This window comes from Doryrhamphus excisus, linkage group LG11, assembly GCF_037039965.1.
Source record: "Doryrhamphus excisus strain RoL-2023G ecotype Guam linkage group LG11, RoL_Dexc_Guam_v1.1, whole genome shotgun sequence".
Taxonomy (NCBI): Eukaryota; Metazoa; Chordata; class Actinopteri; order Syngnathiformes; family Syngnathidae; genus Doryrhamphus; species Doryrhamphus excisus.
Window position 1 is genome coordinate 6,494,277 of NC_136367.1, and position 17,891 is coordinate 6,512,167.

The 17,891-nt window shown below is 48.3% G+C and overlaps 2 protein-coding genes and 1 long non-coding RNA gene across 3 annotated transcripts; 2 read left to right on the forward strand and 1 right to left on the reverse strand.

Annotated features, from left to right (window-relative positions):
• The first annotated feature begins 459 nt into the window (after nt 1-459).
• cfap61 (cilia and flagella associated protein 61) lies at nt 460-14,213 on the forward strand. Its single transcript, XM_078794625.1, has 25 exons — nt 460-700; nt 855-1,005; nt 1,074-1,150; nt 1,224-1,291; nt 1,381-1,531; nt 2,247-2,379; nt 3,774-4,022; nt 4,314-4,396; nt 4,518-4,557; nt 4,643-4,779; nt 4,847-4,970; nt 5,221-5,298; nt 5,389-5,595; nt 5,733-5,861; nt 6,959-7,086; nt 8,438-8,530; nt 8,601-8,769; nt 8,897-9,074; nt 9,381-9,520; nt 11,009-11,191; nt 11,253-11,580; nt 11,707-11,775; nt 11,841-12,072; nt 12,625-12,718; nt 13,646-14,213. The coding sequence occupies exons 1-25, from the start codon at nt 558-560 to the stop codon at nt 13,805-13,807; spliced, it is 3,546 nt and encodes a 1,181-aa protein (XP_078650751.1). The 5' UTR covers nt 460-557; the 3' UTR covers nt 13,808-14,213.
• Nucleotides 6,453-16,323, reverse strand: LOC131130134 (uncharacterized). Its single transcript, XR_009129960.2, has 3 exons — nt 16,264-16,323; nt 12,587-12,720; nt 6,453-6,564 (listed from the first exon to the last, which is right to left on the reverse strand). It is a non-coding gene; the product is annotated as an uncharacterized LOC131130134 (long non-coding RNA).
• insm1a (insulinoma-associated 1a) lies at nt 14,719-16,269 on the forward strand. The gene has a single exon (XM_058074321.2). It carries the CDS (start codon nt 14,754-14,756, stop codon nt 15,708-15,710), a length of 957 nt encoding a protein of 318 aa, XP_057930304.2. The 5' UTR covers nt 14,719-14,753; the 3' UTR covers nt 15,711-16,269.
• Nucleotides 16,324-17,891: the final 1,568 nt, after the last annotated feature.

Sequence of the window (17,891 nt, forward strand, 5' to 3'; positions counted from 1 at the left end):
TTAAAATTATGTCGCGGCTCGTTTACTCGTTTACTAACTCATCCCATCATATCGGAAAATAAGCTTAAATAAGGAATCCATGTAATGTGTCAGGTCGTGATTAAATGCGAGACAACATTTTTCTACCACGGGTGACTCGAGTACTGACTCAAATCAGTGAGTGATTCATGCGAAGTCGAGTCAGTATAAGGGCTCGAGTTTCCCATCACTACCGGGTACATGGTGGATCTCGCTGTAAGAAAGTATCCATCATGCTTTGCGACTCCTCGTCACCATAGTAACGATGTTTGTTAGTGGGAATTCAACCATACAGACTTTGCTAGGTTTTTTTTTCTGGAGTGGTACATTTTGTACACATATATATTTATATTTATACTACATCAAGATAGTTCTTGTTTTTTTACCTTTTTGTTGAGCATCACACGATTAATAGAACAAACTGCTGGTGCTATCTTTAGGAAGATCAATATTTTTGTTGATATTTTGGAGAGAGGTATGGTGCTTGCAAGGAGGTGACAGATGTTTATTTGCTGCCGCAGTAGAAGCTTCAAAACAGGATGAGGAACATAACTTCAAGCAGCGGACAAGTGGAAAGTGTGAGCGCCAGGCGAAGTGAATCAGCTGATGCCGAGGGCATCACCCGGCTCATCACCCCCGCGACCGAGGAGCTTTTTGGTCCAGTCAATGTCCTTCATCTCCTGTAAGAGGAAACAAGCAGCTGTGACATACATCTCCAAACATCCATCAACCTTGGACACTGTCAGAGATACATCAATTGCGCAATATGTTTATTATTGTATCATTCCACTTATCCACCTTGTGATGAGTTCTTGTTCCTCTTGTGTCTCGTGGAGGGAAAAAGCCAACCTGGCGGTGACCTTGGCCAATGACAAGGACGAGGTGGTGGCCCACGCTTCATTCTTTGACTATCCTGCTTGGGACCTGGTGGATGCTGCTGAGTGGGAAACGTTCCTGCAGAAACGCTTCCGAGCTGAGGCCTTCACGGTGAGTAGACGTGAACTTTGTTTCTCATCTTCTTTCTCGTCGTCCTCATCTTCTCCTGGTGTCTGCAGCCTTGGAACACTCTCTTCATCCACTTGTTTGTGTCGGCGCATGACTTCGCCACTGCAAGCTTTTGCCACATCATCAGGTCATTCAGACATTACAGGGATGTATAGATGTATAGATACCAGATTGCATTCTGACAGGTTGTTTCTATGCAGGGCGGTGTTCAATACCACAGCTGAGCTTGAATACGTGTGCCTGCTGAGCCCGAAATCTGTCTACTTAGGTCAGCTTCATCATTCCAGCAATACAACATCCACACTTTCATTTTTATGCATGCTTATGAATTCATACTGTATATGTTTGTGTGTGTAGAACCATCTCTGGCTGACTTGTTCGAGCCTCTGCAGCGTCTGACAGAAGAAGAAGAAGAAGAAGAAGAAAAAGAAGACGACGAGTCTCAGCTGACAGCATTGATGTGTCAGAGACAAAGACTTTGTCCAAGACTTCTTGTCCGTCCTGCCAGGTGATTCTGCATCACACACACACACACACACACACATAATGTCCACATCATTATTTGTAATATTTGAATGCAGTGAGGTGCTGCACGGCGGTCGAGTGGTTAGCGCGCAGACCTCACAGCTAGGAGACTAGGGTTCAATCCCACCCTCAGCCATCTCTGTGTGGAGTTTGCATGTTATCCCCGTGCATGCGTGGATTTTTTCTCCGGGTACTCCGGTTTCCTCCCACATTCCAAAAACATGCTAGGTTAATTGGCCACTCCAAATTGTCCATAGGTATGAATGTGAGTGTGAATGGTTGTTTGTCTATATGTGCCCTCTAATTGGCTGGCGACCAGTCCGGGGTGTACCCCGCCTCTCGCCTGAAGACAGCTGGGATACGCTCCAGCACCCCCGCGACCCTCGTGAGGAAAAGCGGTAGAAAATGAATGAATGCAGTGATGTTGCTAAGTAAACTATTTGTACTCAATGATTGTTTATTTTGGTCGCTAAGCATCAACAGAGCTTTAGTGAGCATTGTGACTAGTGATTGGATGAGCAAAGGAAAAGGAGGAAGGCTAATGTATGCCCTAAGTCTCACTGGAGGCAAAAAGGTGAGGTAGTTTGAAGTTGAGTCTGTGACTTAGTTAGCTAGTTAGTTACCTCACAGTAAAATAAAACGATGTCATTTTTACAATGTGGCACATTTAAATAAAGTAATAGCTGTGTGTGTGTCAGGGTTGAAGACCATGATGACGTCATGCACATTGTGGCTGAGCAGACCAGGCTGCTGTCCTACATGGACCGACCTTACTTCCTGTCGGAGCTCATCGAGGCCCAGGACGAGCACAACCACGCTGCCGTGTGTGAGGTCTGTTGGAGTGGATCCTGGATGGATCTTGACATCTGCGCTCTCACATCGGTCCTCTTCCTCGCCACAGTGAATGTTGGCTGTCTGCTGGCGCTTTGACGCCTTGTCAGAATCCTGCCAGGATTGGTTCCCTCGGGGAAGAGGCGGGGCTTACATATGTCAGATTGTAGCTGACACGTGGCCAAGACCTGCTCTCACTAAACTCACTAAACATATTGTCTACAACTAGCATAAGCAGCCCAGTGCTGATGATCAATATTCAAGACTAATAAGTAAGGATGTTCCGATCAGGGATGTATGCTGCCGATATTGATCCTGATAATCCAGGACTGAAATAGGATACCAATACCGATCACATACATGCAGTATGTATGTATACTGGCTGTATGCGCTCCTTGGACAGCCATACTGGGTAAGTGCCGAGACTGACGTGCACCCACAGAAGTGGTTGCAGAGGGCACCTAGTGTGACGCAGACCCGCACACAACTAAAGTCTCTCCTACACTCAAACTTCTACATAGGTTCTGCCATCCATCCATCCATTTTCCTCCACTTATCCGGGTCTGGGTCGCGGGGGCAGCAGTCTTAGTAGGGAAGCCCAGACTTCCCGATCCCCGGCCACCTCCTCCAGCTCCAGGCCAGCGTTCCCAGGCCAGCTGTGAGACATAATCCCTCCAGCATGTCCTAGGTCTGCCCCGGGGCCTTTTCCCGGCTGGGCATGCCCCGAATTACCTCACCAGGGAGGCGTCCGGGAGGCATCCGGACTAGATGCCCCCTCGTAGACCCACCACCTACGGGGGCAAGCATAAGGGTCCGGTGCATTGTGTGTTGGGTGGCGGTCAAAGGCGGGTGCATGGGCAACCTGGTCTCCGGCGGCAAAATCTGGTTCTTGGGACATAGGTTCTGCATGCACCCAAATCCGTACTCATCCCCAATTTTTGCCCGCACTTGCAAGTACAGTGGGTTGGGACCGGGTTTTGTTTTCTAGCTGCTGCCTGACGGACGATCACATCGCTAGTCTCAAACTCACCACACCCTGCTAAGTGCTCGCCCCCAAATGCACCACACCCTACTAAGTGCTCGCCCCCAAATGCCGCACCAATCTAAACGCGCCACCCCGGTGAGACAGGAAGTCCTGACATGTTTGTTCTGAATGCTGCCGTGGGGGCTAATAGGCGGAGGGGATCGGTGTTTTAAAGCAAGTATTTTTCGATCCGAGCACCCCTACTATTTAGTATCATTAAATATTATTTTAAAAAACATATTCCAAAATGAATAAAATACATTGACTAAAGATGATTTAAAACGATGAAAGATTGTTACAATGTATGAAAGCTGATTTGAAGTTATTAGTGATGATGTAAAAGTGAATCGGATGCGGTGTGCCGTGACAGAGCGACGGCGCCATCACGGGTTTCATCAGCGTCACAGCCGAGGTGGACTTGAGGAAACTGCAGGAACATTTTGACTTGAGACACTTTCATGGTTTGTGCAAACGACAACCAGGCGACGATCTTTCCGATGAGGAGGAAGAACCAGAACAAGAACTAGAACCGGAAGAAGAACCAGAAGAAGAGCCAGAAGATGACCCAGATCAAGAACCAGAAGCAGAACCAGAACCAGAACAGCCGGCTTCACCCTTGGTGAGCAACATGTTGCTTTATTTCAGTCTTGCAACACCTAACATCCCCAGGAGGAGGCGCCCCCCCTGTGAACGGAACACTCAGGATGAAGTCAGTAATACAGGGGTGTCCAAAATGTGGCTTGGGGCCCTTTTTTTGGACATAGCTTGTTTTTTTGTATTGTCTCTTGGCATATTGTAGGACTAAAAGAATAGATCATTAATGAGTTATATGATTATGTAAGACACTTAATCGGATTAATCAGAAGGTTCTAGGTCAAAGTGTGACGACTTGCTGTGGTTTCCTCAGCAGGAGGCTTCATCTGAATGGACCTCAAAGGAACCCAACGCGTTCTGTATTCAGTTCTTCTTCTCGGAGAAGAACTACGAGATCAGGTGAGGACAGACTTTCAGTGGGTGAGACCTACCTCACTTGGACGCCCCACCTAGCAGCTGCTGCTGTGTGGCAATGCGTTGTTACCATGGCAACCTGCAGCTTCCTCCTCTTCTCTTCCAGATCGCTGGACTTTATTCCATACATTTTCCAGCTCTTCCCTGTGAGTAACCACTCCCACCGTCATGCTGTTCTATTATTGTTTTATTATTGTAATACTTTAAAGCGTCACACGTGTCTTCTGCCAGGACCTGGACTTCTGCATCATCACGGTGCCAACCTTCTCTCCAGACTTCCCGCTCTTGCAGAACTTCCTAAGAGTTCCCCCGCGAGCCAGCAGCTTGTTGCCCTCTGACCTCTACATCCTGCACCGTGACGGGCTCAGGTGGGCTGACCTGTGGGCGGGGCTCGCTGCTAAAGTTCCTGTTAAAAATTATGGGATGTCCCTGCAGGAACATCACAGTGCGAGCGGCGACCGCTTCTGACCAGCCCGCTGTGTCCAACCTGGTGCTGCACTTTAGGCTGGGCCACGCCCTGCTGAAGGACTTGGACCTTGTCTTGACTCACACTGACACAGTCAGTCCCCTAACACACACACACACACACATCATCTCTATAGTGCTAATTAGCAGAAGGTGATGTAGACCACTTGAATGTTTCAAAGAAACAAGGCCGGTGCACGTGCACGCGCCAAGGAACAGATTGGTGACAATTCCGTTGAGTTTCTTCTCCAACTGACGCCCCAGCTGTCACTGCTGCCTGTCCAACTCTGATAATTACCTCACACACACACACACACACTCATGCCAATGTCTCTGCTGGGCAGGCCGGGTGTCCTCTGCAGGCCTTCGTGGCCGAGGTAGATGACGAGATCGTTGGCACATTGATCATCGGAGACGAGACGGTGAGAATAGAAGGTTGCGAAGATGAGAGGTGTTTGTGCTGCATGTTGTTGAGGTGCGTACCTAATGAAGTGTCCTCTCTGCCTCCTCAGGACATGGAGTACATTCGGGCCCACTACAACATTGAGAACTTCATCTACTTCAGCCATCACGGCGACCAGGAGCACGCTCGGGTCCGTCACTTTGTGCTCAAGCGTTGCTTCCAGCACTTCAGTAAGCACGTGTTCAAGGAGACTCTGCGGCTGGCCCACAAGTCCTGCTTGTACCACCGGGTGTACCCGCTCGGCTCCAGCCAGGAGGTGACGCTCACGGCGTCTCAGGGTTTTGTTTCACTGCGGTGGGGGGGGGGGGGGGGGGGGGGGGGGTCAGCAGGTGTCGATGTCGCTGCCAACGAGCAAATACTGGACTGACCTTTCTGAACCTGCTCTGCTCTCAGGACTGCTGTGTCCACCAGCTGGACTTTGTCTTCAACTGTGCCGTCCCCGTGCGTCCGAGGCGTCAGATCATCTACCCTGTGAAGGAGCTGGGCATCAACGCTCCTGCCAGCAGCATCACGGAGCTGCAGGTGGGCTCCACTAGATGGTGCTGTTTCCTCCCGCATCCTCTTTTTCCAGGGGGGCCACATAGTGAAAAATGAAAGGGTCCAAGAGCCACTTAGTCAAATATGCTCAAAGGTTATATATATTTTAAGTAAAAAAGCATTGTCACGTAGATAGAAAAACGTATTATTAGTATCAACTTCAGTCTTTTGTCCCCATATTGGTTGTTGCGTATGTTCCAAATATTTCAACTTTCTAATCTGCACACGTTTTCTTGCTGCAACAGTATGACTTTATTCCCCTAATATTACATTTTTTTTGTTTTCTTTATTTTGTTAAACGTTTTTCCACAACCTAATTTTCCAAAAACAACAACTTTATTTTGTTTTGTTTGTTTCTCTGAATATTATTATCTTTTTTTCTTTAATATATTTATTTTATGCTACTAAAATGCATAAAATTATTTCCCTCCTAATATTACAAGGTTGTTCTCCTCAAGTGATGACCTTTTCCCCTTAGATTACAACTTTTTTCTTTTAATATTTGGACATTTGTCTTGTAAAATTACCACTTTTTTAGAATGTGCCCCAGGCCGCAAATGGCGCCCTTCGGCACCTCCGGTCTTGATGGACATGCGGCAGCTGATCGCTGATTGCTGTCTATATGCTGTGGAAAGTATAAGACGCCGCCCTCTTGTTGGGTCCAGCCAACCATGCTCAGATGAGTTTGCTGTGGAAGAAGTCGCCAGACAAGAGAGGTCCAACATCAGTGACCGTGATTGAAAGTGCAAGAAGAGCAGTTTTAAAAAAGAAAGGCATATCACGCATGAACGTTTAAACGTGGACAACATGGGACTTTCATACCAACACCATCCAATCAAATATCATTTCCCTTTTTCTCGCAAGAATCCCAAGGCAGGGTTTAAGAGGTTGAGTGAAAGCTAACCTCATCTGTGTTTAACACTTGACATCACACAGCCCGTGGGTGATAATGACGTTCATGATTATTCATGATTATTCATCATTCTCACCACGACACCAATTATTTTAGGCTGCAACATGCCCTGCAGTCACCCGGCTAAAAGCAGCAAATGTGACACATTGTCGTTGTTTTTCTCTCTCAGGCCCCCTTTGCTCTGAGCCTCATCAGCCGCAAGCTGACCATGGAGCCAAAGGTCACAGTCAACGCCAGGATTGTCCTGGTGGGGGCGTCCAACACGGGCCTGTCCTTCCTTGAGGTGCTTTGTTTCTGGTGAGTGGACGTCAAAGACACACATGACACATTGCACTGGAAGCCTGAGGCACAGATTTGTTGTGGGTGGCCATGAACCCCATTAGCCCCCACCCCAAAAACACCATCTGCTTGTCATCTTCCCACAGAAAAGACTGGAAACTAATCTGTGCTGCTTTGCGAGAATGACAGTCGTGATCAAGCCACATTTCACCAGCGTGTGGCATTACATTGTAATTAACATGATGTGTTCAGAACATCAGGAATGTCCAAAACTCTTTCCACCCTAATCAAAAGATGCAGGGGAACACGTTCATATATTTTACATTTAAAGAAAACAGCCCCTACCAATATTCTTATCACTCACTCACTAACAGAAGTCTTACTATGGAGGTACAATTTGCTGCTTTCAAGTATGCTCGGAAATCCCAGAAAATACATCCACACTCAGAACATGTGAATGCAACCACCATGCTGGTAAGTGGCCATAATGGTAAGCGGCCTGCACAGTACACACACGTAGTACAGTAAATAGGACTGAAGGTGTCATCGGTGACATTTCCTCAGCAAAGGTCAGTGACGTAGAAATGCTGCTGATCCTGGACCAGCTGATAGCTGCCAGGCAACCAGGGTGCTTGTGTTGAGTGGCGGCTGGCAAGACAGTGAAGGCGGCGTTGGAGAGCGCAGCTGTTTGGTGGTGAGCGTGCGTGGCGCTGCTTGCCTTTAATTAGCCTCCACTGTGTCCCTGTCAGCGTCCATGTTAGATGCCGCTAACGAGTTGACTAACGAGCCCGTTAGTGAACGCCCAAATGATGGCTAGGGTGAAAGATGGGTCAGCCCGCTGGGGCCCCCTTATCAGCCCTGCCCAAACCCAGCCCTGCCCCCGCACGCTTTCCTTGTGTGCTCATTGATTCCAGAAGCAGTAAATCCCCCCCCCCCCCCATTAGCAGCCAGGACGGGGTCAGACGGATAAAGAGCTCGGCTGTGGTCCGGCTGCGGTTCGGGGTGACGATGGCCGTCTGTCAGCGCTTGATAGCGGCGCCTCATTTACATGCAGACAGCAATAATGTGCCTCAATCCACCTTCTGCTGCAGATTAGCATGCAAACATTGTCTCATGCTGCCGGGATTATTATTCTACTAACAGATATTATTTCTTCTCTTTGGACATCAACACAACAACCTTATTGTTCTGCTACCTTCCATTCCGTCTGCAGGCAACAAAAATATCAACACAACACCTCCAAGATGTATTCATGTTTTGGGTTGGCCACAATAAAAGGCCACTCCAAAATGTGCATTTTGCAATGCAAGTATTGGGACACACGTCCAGGAAGTCAAAAGTCCTGACTCATGTGTTGATGTTTCTGCAGCCCTCACCTGAGGTTCAACAACCTCACTCTCATCTCAACGCATGGTTTCCCCAACGACCGCAGCGTCCGTGGCGCCAAGTTCCTGTCCACGAGGCGAGTGCACGCGATACTCTGCCCTGTGTTGAGCGTGTGGGTTGTGATCATGGTTTCCCGCCTCCTGCAGCCACGCTTACAGCCGCAGAGACCTGGACCAGCTGCCCCTGCGCTTCTGCGTCACCGAGGTTGCCGCCAAGATGGTCGCCATCGACAGGAAGTCCAAACACGTGCTGGTGTCTAGTGGTGCTAAAGTTCCTTACGACTACCTGGTCCTCTGCACGGGCCTTCAGTACCAGGTGAGTTCTGCTCCATGCTCCTGTTTAACATTTCCTATCAATAAATAACACACAATCCAAACGTTCACATCTTCACTGTTCGTATTTGTGCTTCTTCTTCTTCTTCTTCTTCTTCTTCATCTTGTAGGTTCCGTGCCCGACAGGAGAAGGTCAGAACCAGGAGGACACAGACAACCAGCAGCCGGCGCTGTCCTGCCCACCCAGGTACACTGGCCTGGTACCATCCAATTTGTTCACTTTCAACGACCCCCACGACTGTGAGACCGCCCGTCAGTGGCTGCTTGACAACTTTGTGAAGAAGAAGGGTACACACACACACACACACACTAACAGCTAATAAAAACCTTGCTAGTGGTCTTTCTTACATGACCACACTAAGATAAAAAGAGCAATGGGGAGTTGATGGTTCAGCACCATGGACAGCAACAATCTCTGCTCCTCAGGCTTCATGAAACATCCTCATCATCTTCTTCACATTTAATACAGCATTCCTTATTCTATGCTGGCAATATTCCTTCCTTCCTGCAGTCATGATGATGACGTTGATGTACCAGTCATGTTTCTTCATGAACTTCTTGGGAGCATCACGCTAACGCTGCCGTTCTCTCCAGGTAACGCCATAGTCTATGGAAACGGCGTCGACGTCTTCACCACCGTGGAGATGTTGCTTCGTATTGGAGTTCGAGGGGCCCGTATTCACCTGGTCCTACCTCCTCTGGAACGTGTTGCCAGTAGAAACTCGCCACCTGATGCTGACCTGTCCCATGACCCACCTCCTGGCTGTGCCGCATCCACACATCCATCACCTGAGAGGGATGAACCGATGGAGACGTCACTTCCTGACTGTGACCCAGTCCCAGAGTCCAGTGCACCCAATGACTCTCTACCTGAGAGTGATGTCCCCAGTACCTCACCTCCTGAGCCCAGTATCCCCAGTGACCCGCCTTCAGAGCCCATTGTCTCCAATGACCCACATCCTGAGCCCATTGACTCGCCTCTAGAACCCAGGGAATCTGATGACCCACCTCCTGAGCCCATTGACTCACCTCTAGAACCCAGATTATCTGATGACCCACCTCCTGAGCCTATTGACTCACCTCTAGAACCCAGATTATCTGATGACCCGCCTCCTGAGCCCACTGACTCTCCTCTAGAACCCAGGGTATCTGATGACCCACCTCCTGAGCCCATTGACTCGCCTCTTGAACCCAGATTATCTGATGATCCACCTCTTGAGCCCAGTGTCTCAGATGAACCACCTCCTGAACCCAGTGCATCCGATAGTGTATGCGATGACCCGCCTTCTGATCCTGGTGTCTCTGATGACCAGTCTCCTGAGCCCATTGACTCGCCTCTTGAACCCAGATTATCTGATGATCCACCTCTTGAGCCCAGTGTCTCAGATGAACCACCTCCTGAACCCAGTGCATCCGATAGTGTATGCGATGACCCGCCTTCTGATCCTGGTGTCTCTGATGACCCACCTCCTGAGCCCATTGACTCGCCTCTTGAACCCAGATTATCTGATGATCCACCTCTTGAGCCCAGTGTCTCAGATGAACCACCTCCTGAACCCAGTGCATCCGATAGTGTATGCGATGACCCGCCTTCTGATCCTGGTGTCTCTGATGACCAGTCTCCTGAGCCCGGTGTATCCAATGATCCGGCTTTCGTACCCGATGTATCCAATGACCAGCCTCCCGACCCTGATGTATCCAATGACCAGCCTCCTAACCCTGATGTATCCAATGACCAGTCTCCCAACCCTGATATATCCAATGATCCAGCTTCCGTACCCGATGTATCCAATGACCAATCTCCCAAGCCAGACATATCCAATGATCCAGCTTCCATACCCGATGTATCCAATGACCAGTCTCCCAAGCCAGACGTATCCAATGATCCAGCTCCTGTACCCGATGTATCCAATGACCAGCCTCCCGACCCTGATGTATCAAATGACCAGCCTCCCAAGCCCGACGTATCCAATGACCAGTCTCCCGACCCTGATATATCCAATGATCCAGCTTCCGTACCCGATGAATCCAATGACCAGTCTCCCAAGCCTGATACATCCAATGACCTGGCTCCTGATCCCAGTCTATCCAATGAAACAACTCCTGAGGCCAGTGTCGACAATGAGTCGCCACCTGAGAGTGATGTGTCCAATGAGTCGCTTGGCTGCAACTCACCCACGGATCCATCCGACAGTAGCGTCTCCAGTGAACCACCCCATGAGCCCGGTGTTTCCTACTTTACTGACCCGGCTGTGGAGAGTTCTGTGATGTCAGCCCTGAAAAAAGCCCGGGTCCGGATCCACCGGGACTGCGTGCTGACCCACATGAACAATGGAGGCCATCCTGATCCTCTCACGTTGGTCTCTTTCAGCACCCCTTCAGAACCTCTCCACCTGCAATGCAAAGTAAGTCCAGTGTCATGTGGACATGTATGACATCACCTGTACACGCGTGTCCTCCCGCCAGGTGTTCATCAACCTGTCCAACAAAGGAGTGGACTATGACGCCTTCAGGAGCATCAGCAGCTCCTTCCTGGTCTTCGACGGCCGACTGGTCATCGACGCCATGTTTCACACAAATGACGCCGCCATCTGGGGCGCGGGCCCACTTACCAAATTCTCTCGCTCGTACTACAGCGACGAGTGGTCCCACGCAAGCTTCAACTCCAAGGAGGTGGGCCAGGAGCTGGCGGCCATGTTGCTGACTCACTTTGACCCCACGCTTGAGCCTGCTGACAAGTCCCCAGACGCCTTGACCCGACTGGTTCCCATTTACACGCGACCCAAGATCCAAGGTCCAATTCCCACACTGTTTTCTACGTACTGAATGAGTACATCTGTGCAGTACATGCAAGTACACAATCTCATGAGATATGACACAATGCTTTATCACATACGTGTGTGTGTGTGTGTGTGTGCAGGTGGGACGTTACCAGGAAGATTCAACTATCTTCACGTCACCAAACCAGCTGCCAACCGCCTGCCAGGACGTCCTGTTGGACGTGTACGTTTACACGCTTGCTTTCTGACCACACCCACATAAATCTAAATGAAGCCCTTCCCCCCACGCATCCCCTAAAGGGCCGACACGTGGCAACGGGCCAGGCGAAGAGCAGCGACTACTTCTGTCTCCATCTGGACCACAACGAAGTGGTGGAGACACTCACCTGCTTGTCCCTGAAGCCCCTCCCCATCCCCAACCTCCTGTGTCTGTACGGCAAGCACCAGCAGCTCCTGGGTCAGCTCCTGATCCGCCTACATCTGGGTCAGATCCACGACTTGTACAGGTGCCCACCATTCACCTCACTGACATGTCTGTACCCTCTTCTTGCCTGCCATGTGTGTGCGTGCGTTAGACAGCAGGTGACCTGCTTCTGAGGTTTCCACACAAATGACCCCCCCTCCCGCCCCTGACCCCTCCCCAGACATGGCCGCCTATTGTCCTCCGCCTCCTAATCTGTTTATGCAGCTTGCCAATCTGTCTTTGCGGACAGTGCGGAACAAGACAAAGACGCTCCCCTGCGTCGCTCCCCCAACCGCGTAACAACAGCCCAAACTCCCCCACCACCCAACGTGCTGAAAAGCCGGCAGGTCAGCTGACTCGTAAAGTCATTATAGGAGCTGACGGGTCATCAGCGGCTGTTGTAATCATTGATTGCACACAGACGTGTGTGTGTGTTTTAAAGTTAGATGACTTAGGTCTTGTGATGAAAAGAAGATGATGAAAGTGAGAGGAAGCCTTTGGGTCAATGATGTTTGGCAGTGTTTACATGATGAAGGTTATATTTAGAGTGAACCCACCAGCCTGACCTTTGACCTTGTGCCTCCCCGTGCTGCAGCTTCTTCAAGCAGAGTTGGTGTCTGGCAATCTTTCACGACCGCTTCTGTGACTTTGAGGAGGAGCTTTTTCATTTCACCTCAGCCAACGTGAAGGTCTGCTGTCCAACATGATAATCTGTATTAGTACACGTATTTAGAACCGTATTTTACTGGACGGTATAGAGACATACGATTCCCTACACGGTATAAGTGAGCGACAGGAAGTGTTTATGGCGTCTGCTACAGTGCAGTCCTGTCTATTGCCTAGTCGTAGTGCAAGGAGAAGCCAGAGCTCAAAAAAGTCTGTTTGGGAGCACTTGGCCTTCCCACTGCAACACGTAAACGGACAAGTGGATAAAATGAAAGCGGTGCTCGGTAAAGATGGGGGGCGGGCGGACATCAATACTACGCTTCAACACACTTGTCTGCATCCTTGCACTTTACTACAAGCAAACCACAACTATTATTTAAATAATAATAATAATAATACTTCTGTATTCGGCCGAAGACAGCTGGGATAGGCTCCAGCACCCCCCGCAACCCTCCATCAGGATAAGCGGTAGAAAATGAATGAACACTTCTATATATTATATCAATACTTATATATTATATAAGACAAAAGATGTAATTTTACATTACAAAGTAATCATTTCATGAGAAAATATTGCATTGTTACTGGAACACAGCCAGGAAAATATATTAGAATATTTTAATATAAATACAAGTATAAAGTCAGAGTATTTGGAAAAAATGTCTATTGTCCTAGGAAACATTGTCAACAAGTGGTAATTTTTTTTTTAAGTGGGGATTGTACAAGTTGAAAATAGTAATATTCTACCTTCTAGCATTTAGCACTTAGCACTTTTTAGTTATTTACACAATATATTATTTGACTTATTTACACGAAAGCTGTAATAAGATGTTTTGCATTCCCTTACCGTACTCAAAAAAAATCTGTCACCGGCAAATCTGAATTGTGATTACATCCTACGATCACACGACCCCCTGGCTGAGTGACATTTTGTCCCCCCACCCCCGCAGGATGGCGAATTGACACACAGGGTGACATTAGACGAGGGCGTCCCCGCTCAGCACGTGCTGAAGGACGCCGCCACCAAAGCGGCACTGAGGAGGAGCGCTGCCAAGTATTTGTCTTTCAACAGCAACCTGCTGCCCATGTTCTACTGCCCCCTGGACAAGTAACACAACATGCAATTCAGTATAATGGTGACTTTTGATTGACAGGCATGTCGTGACACCGAGAGGTGTCCCTAATATACTGAGCGCCTTATTGAGGTCACTTGAATGGTTTAAGTGTAAAATAAAAAAGTGTAAATGAAATGTAGGAAATAAGAATCATATGCTCTTCCAGCTGTATGCTAATGAGCCACACATACACACACACACATACACACTCAGCCATCAGCTCTCAAATAGCACAAGTTAGCATTGCAATGAACAAACTTGATTCTTTTCTAAAATGTCAGCATGGACAATAAGATGATGCCAACTATTGGCTGTTCAGGTCACATGACCACGTTATTCCACTATAACTTTTCATAATCACACTTTTCATAATCAGCCCATTTGGACACCCCCTCCACCTCCAAAAAACACACATAATTACACTCAGCACGCGCCTGGACCCCCCCCCAGTGTGACCCTTCTAATGTGACCCCCTTACCCCCAATACACCCCCCTGTTCCATTGTGCATTTGCTTTCCAATAAAGTCGTCCTTGTGATGCAAAGCAATTATTGATTGTGTGTGTGCACGCACTTACAGCCATGCACGTGTCTGTGTGCACGCGCAGAAAGTGATCAAGTGTGTGTGTGTGGGGGGGGGTGACAATAGAAGCCGCTCAGGAACATCTGCTTAGCAATCTGCATCGCCCCGGTCACCCCATCATCATCTACCCCCTCCTCATCCTCATAACACAAATGCAAGGGAGGATGGGGCGGTTGGTGGTGGGAGGGGGGGGGGCGCCTCCCTGTGATTGGTTGAGGATGAGGCATGGGAGGTGGGGGTTAAAGTGTCCTTAAAAAGAGTGCAGCAATGTTGACAAGCCATCAGAACCTAAACAGAACCTCATGCACGTGGACCCCACCCCCAAACCCCCCCTCCACACACGCACACAGTGCCTTGCCATCATGCCACGAGGCTTCCTCGTCAAGAGAAGCAAGAGGTCCAATCCGGTTTCGTACCGGTTCCGAGGCGAGGATGAGGAAGACGAGCCGCAGCCTTCACTTTTACCGCCGATGCCCCCCTGCTGGCCGGCTGCCCCGGAGAGGACCACCGAGGCGGTCCAGTTCGGAGACCCGGAGGTGATGTACCAGGGTCTGTACAGCCCCACCCGGCCCGTTAGCAGAGCGCTGGACCCGGACAGAAGGTTCAGTTTGGGCTCGCCTGTCTCTGCCGAGTCCTTTCCCGCCGCGGCCGCGCTCGCGGCTCTGGACCACATCTTTGGCCCGGACCTCAAGATGGGCAACCGAACCGAATCCAGCACCGCGATCGCGACCAAGCGGGCGAAAGGTAAACCCCCGCTCCCCAAGCGAAGCAAATCAATGCGGAAGCTGCACTTTGATGATGACGTCACCACCTCCCCGGTCCTGGGTCTAAGGATTAAGGAGGTTCCGGTCGACCGGAAGACTCCAGGAGGCGACGGTGAGTTTGTGTGTCAGCTGTGCAGGGAGGCGTACCCGGACCCACTCGGACTGGCCCAGCACAAGTGCTCCAGAATAGTTCGGGTGGAGTACCGGTGTCCCGAGTGTGCCAAGGTGTTTAGCTGCCCCGCCAACCTGGCATCTCACCGCCGCTGGCACAAGCCCAAACTCGTCGACGTCATCTCCGGTGACCGAGACACGCCCAGTCCGGAACCCTCTGAGTCCGGTTCGGAGGACGAACAGGTGGAGTGCGGCAAGTGCGCCAAAAAGTTCAAAGGTCACGCCTACCTGCGCAAACACCTGGCCGCCGCGCACGCGCACCAAGCGCCCCTCAACTTGAGCAACGGCGGGACGAGCAGCGATTGTCACTTTCGGCTGCTGCACGTCTTCCCGCGAAAACACGCCCAAAGCCCCGCCCTCGCCCGAAACGCCACTATCACGTGATTGTGTCACGGAAGTGCTGAGTTGGCCTTTAAAATGCTAAAAATCTTTGTGAAGGCAAGCCAGTGGAAAGTTTGTTTGGTTTTGGCACAAATGTGTAGTGAATGAGAGGAAAAGTAGTTGGGTGACGAAGCATCTTGTTTATTTTATCATTTGTACCAAGTGTTAGCACAAGTGTTAGCATGATGATTTGTGTAGCCACTAATGCCTTTAATGACAAATCCTGCTGTAAAACTGCCTTACACTTCTTTCATACCTTTATTGTTTCACACAGAGCTTTCTCTATGACCATTATATCTAGTTTGTATTTATTATTTATGTATTTATTAAGTTATTGTCTTATTACTGTATGTTTGTGTAGCCAAATGATTTCATTGTTGATGAGCACATTTTATAGCTGAATGCAATCATGTCAAATAACATTGTGACTCTTTGCTCTTACTCTGCTTTGGGATGTTTCTGCACAGTCTTTGCTAAATGTCCAAATATAATAAAGACCAAAACTAAACCTTTGTTTTACCTCGTTTTCAAATACAGACATGATATACGTATGTACCTGTAACTCTTAGGGACGCTCCGATCCTGTGCTTGGCGGCAAATTCCACATGTCTGCAACGTCACGTGGGGTTGTCTGGTATTGAGTTTGACACAGACTATGCCAATCGATGCCAGCACGTTTGATCACTCCCTTACCAAACTTATTGCAGTTGGACTATTCGTGCATCTTTGTTGACACACTTTGCCTAGCTGGCAATGGCTGTACTTGGCACTCGTGGCAGCCAGCTAGCTTGCTAGCAGCTAGCTGGAGTTAGCCGCCTAGCTTCTGGTCTTTGGTCTCCAAATCCAAATTTCTCCACATTGACACTTTGTTTTAAAGCAATGTGATTAATTCAGAATTCATTTTTGTCCACATGGAAGCCACAAGCGGATGTCACGTTCATGGGGTACGTACAAACTTTTTCAAGTCTCTTGTTATCATTACACTAATCATGTCTTATCCACACTATTTGTATGTGGATGTTTAATAATAAATGTTGTTTATAAATATAAATATAAATAAATAAATAATAAAATAAATATATAAATATAAAACATAAATATGTTTAATAAACTCATAGTGTGGCCAGCCTTATGATGCTGATACTATGAATACTGCAAACTACAAAGGGTTAAATAATATTTGCTTCAAGTCTTGGTCATTTTTTTATTATATTATTATTTATTAGACTTTATAAAATGACAAATGAGCACAAAATAGCATAACGATGATCTATTTGCCAGGGTCCCTTGGTGTCAGAATCGGCAGCAGAAAACCCTGATCGGAGCATCCCGAGTAACTATTCTACGAAGGTAATATTCAATCAGATTCACCAATATTAATAAGATTAGATTGACTCAGTGAATTTATTGATAAATTTTGGGTTCCAGTAGCAGCAACACTCTATACCAGGGGTGGGCAAACTACTATTTCAACTTTTAACATAAAAAATGGCAACATGACTTGCAACAACAAAACTGTAAAATTAAATGACATAGTTTGATGTGGTCTGATGTCTAAAGTACTCCTGAAAAAAGGGACATGAGAACATAGAGCTGATAGTATGACACCTTTACAGATAAAATTAGACAAATAATTCAAGAAAAATTTTAATAATAAAATAGTGTGTGTGTTTTTAATATATGTATGTTCTGGCCTCCGGACAATTTTGTTAACTCAATGTAGCCCACGAGTCAAAATATTTGCCCACCCCTGCTCTATGCCATACATATGCCAAGTACCTGCTGAAGGCCAAGGTACAAAATACAATGACCCTACTTCTAGACTATATCTACACACTTAAAACACACAAGGTACTCAAGCTTTTTCATGTGACAAACTAGTTTAGTACTACTTTATGTGAAGACGGCCTCATAGTAAGACATGGGGAAAAAAAGCAAAGACGTGATGACTTTGATGGAGATCTTTCTTGGGTGGGAGGTGTACACGTTGAGTGCTGAAAAGCTACAAGTACAATCCGGCATCTTTTTGGTGTGACTTTACGTGTTTGGAGGCAACACTAACGAAGGACTCCCGTCTGGAAAAGAAAGATGAATTGACGGTGGAGGTGCCGCTCGGTGGACATCCTCGTCTAATCCTCCCAAAGCTGCAAATATGATTAGCAATATAGCAGGTGAACATGGATG

Bases quoted from the DNA above. Each gene is read 5' to 3' on its own strand.
- cfap61 (XM_078794625.1), top strand. From the start codon at position 558: ATGAGGAACATAACTTCAAGCAGCGGACAAGTGGAAAGTGTGAGCGCC. The intron at 4,780-4,846 runs GTGGGCTGACCT...ATGTCCCTGCAG, and splicing joins CTGCACCGTGACGGGCTCAG to GAACATCACAGTGCGAGCGG. The intron at 5,299-5,388 runs GTGAGAATAGAA...CTGCCTCCTCAG, and splicing joins TGATCATCGGAGACGAGACG to GACATGGAGTACATTCGGGC.
- insm1a (XM_058074321.2), top strand. From the start codon at position 14,754: ATGCCACGAGGCTTCCTCGTCAAGAGAAGCAAGAGGTCCAATCCGGTT.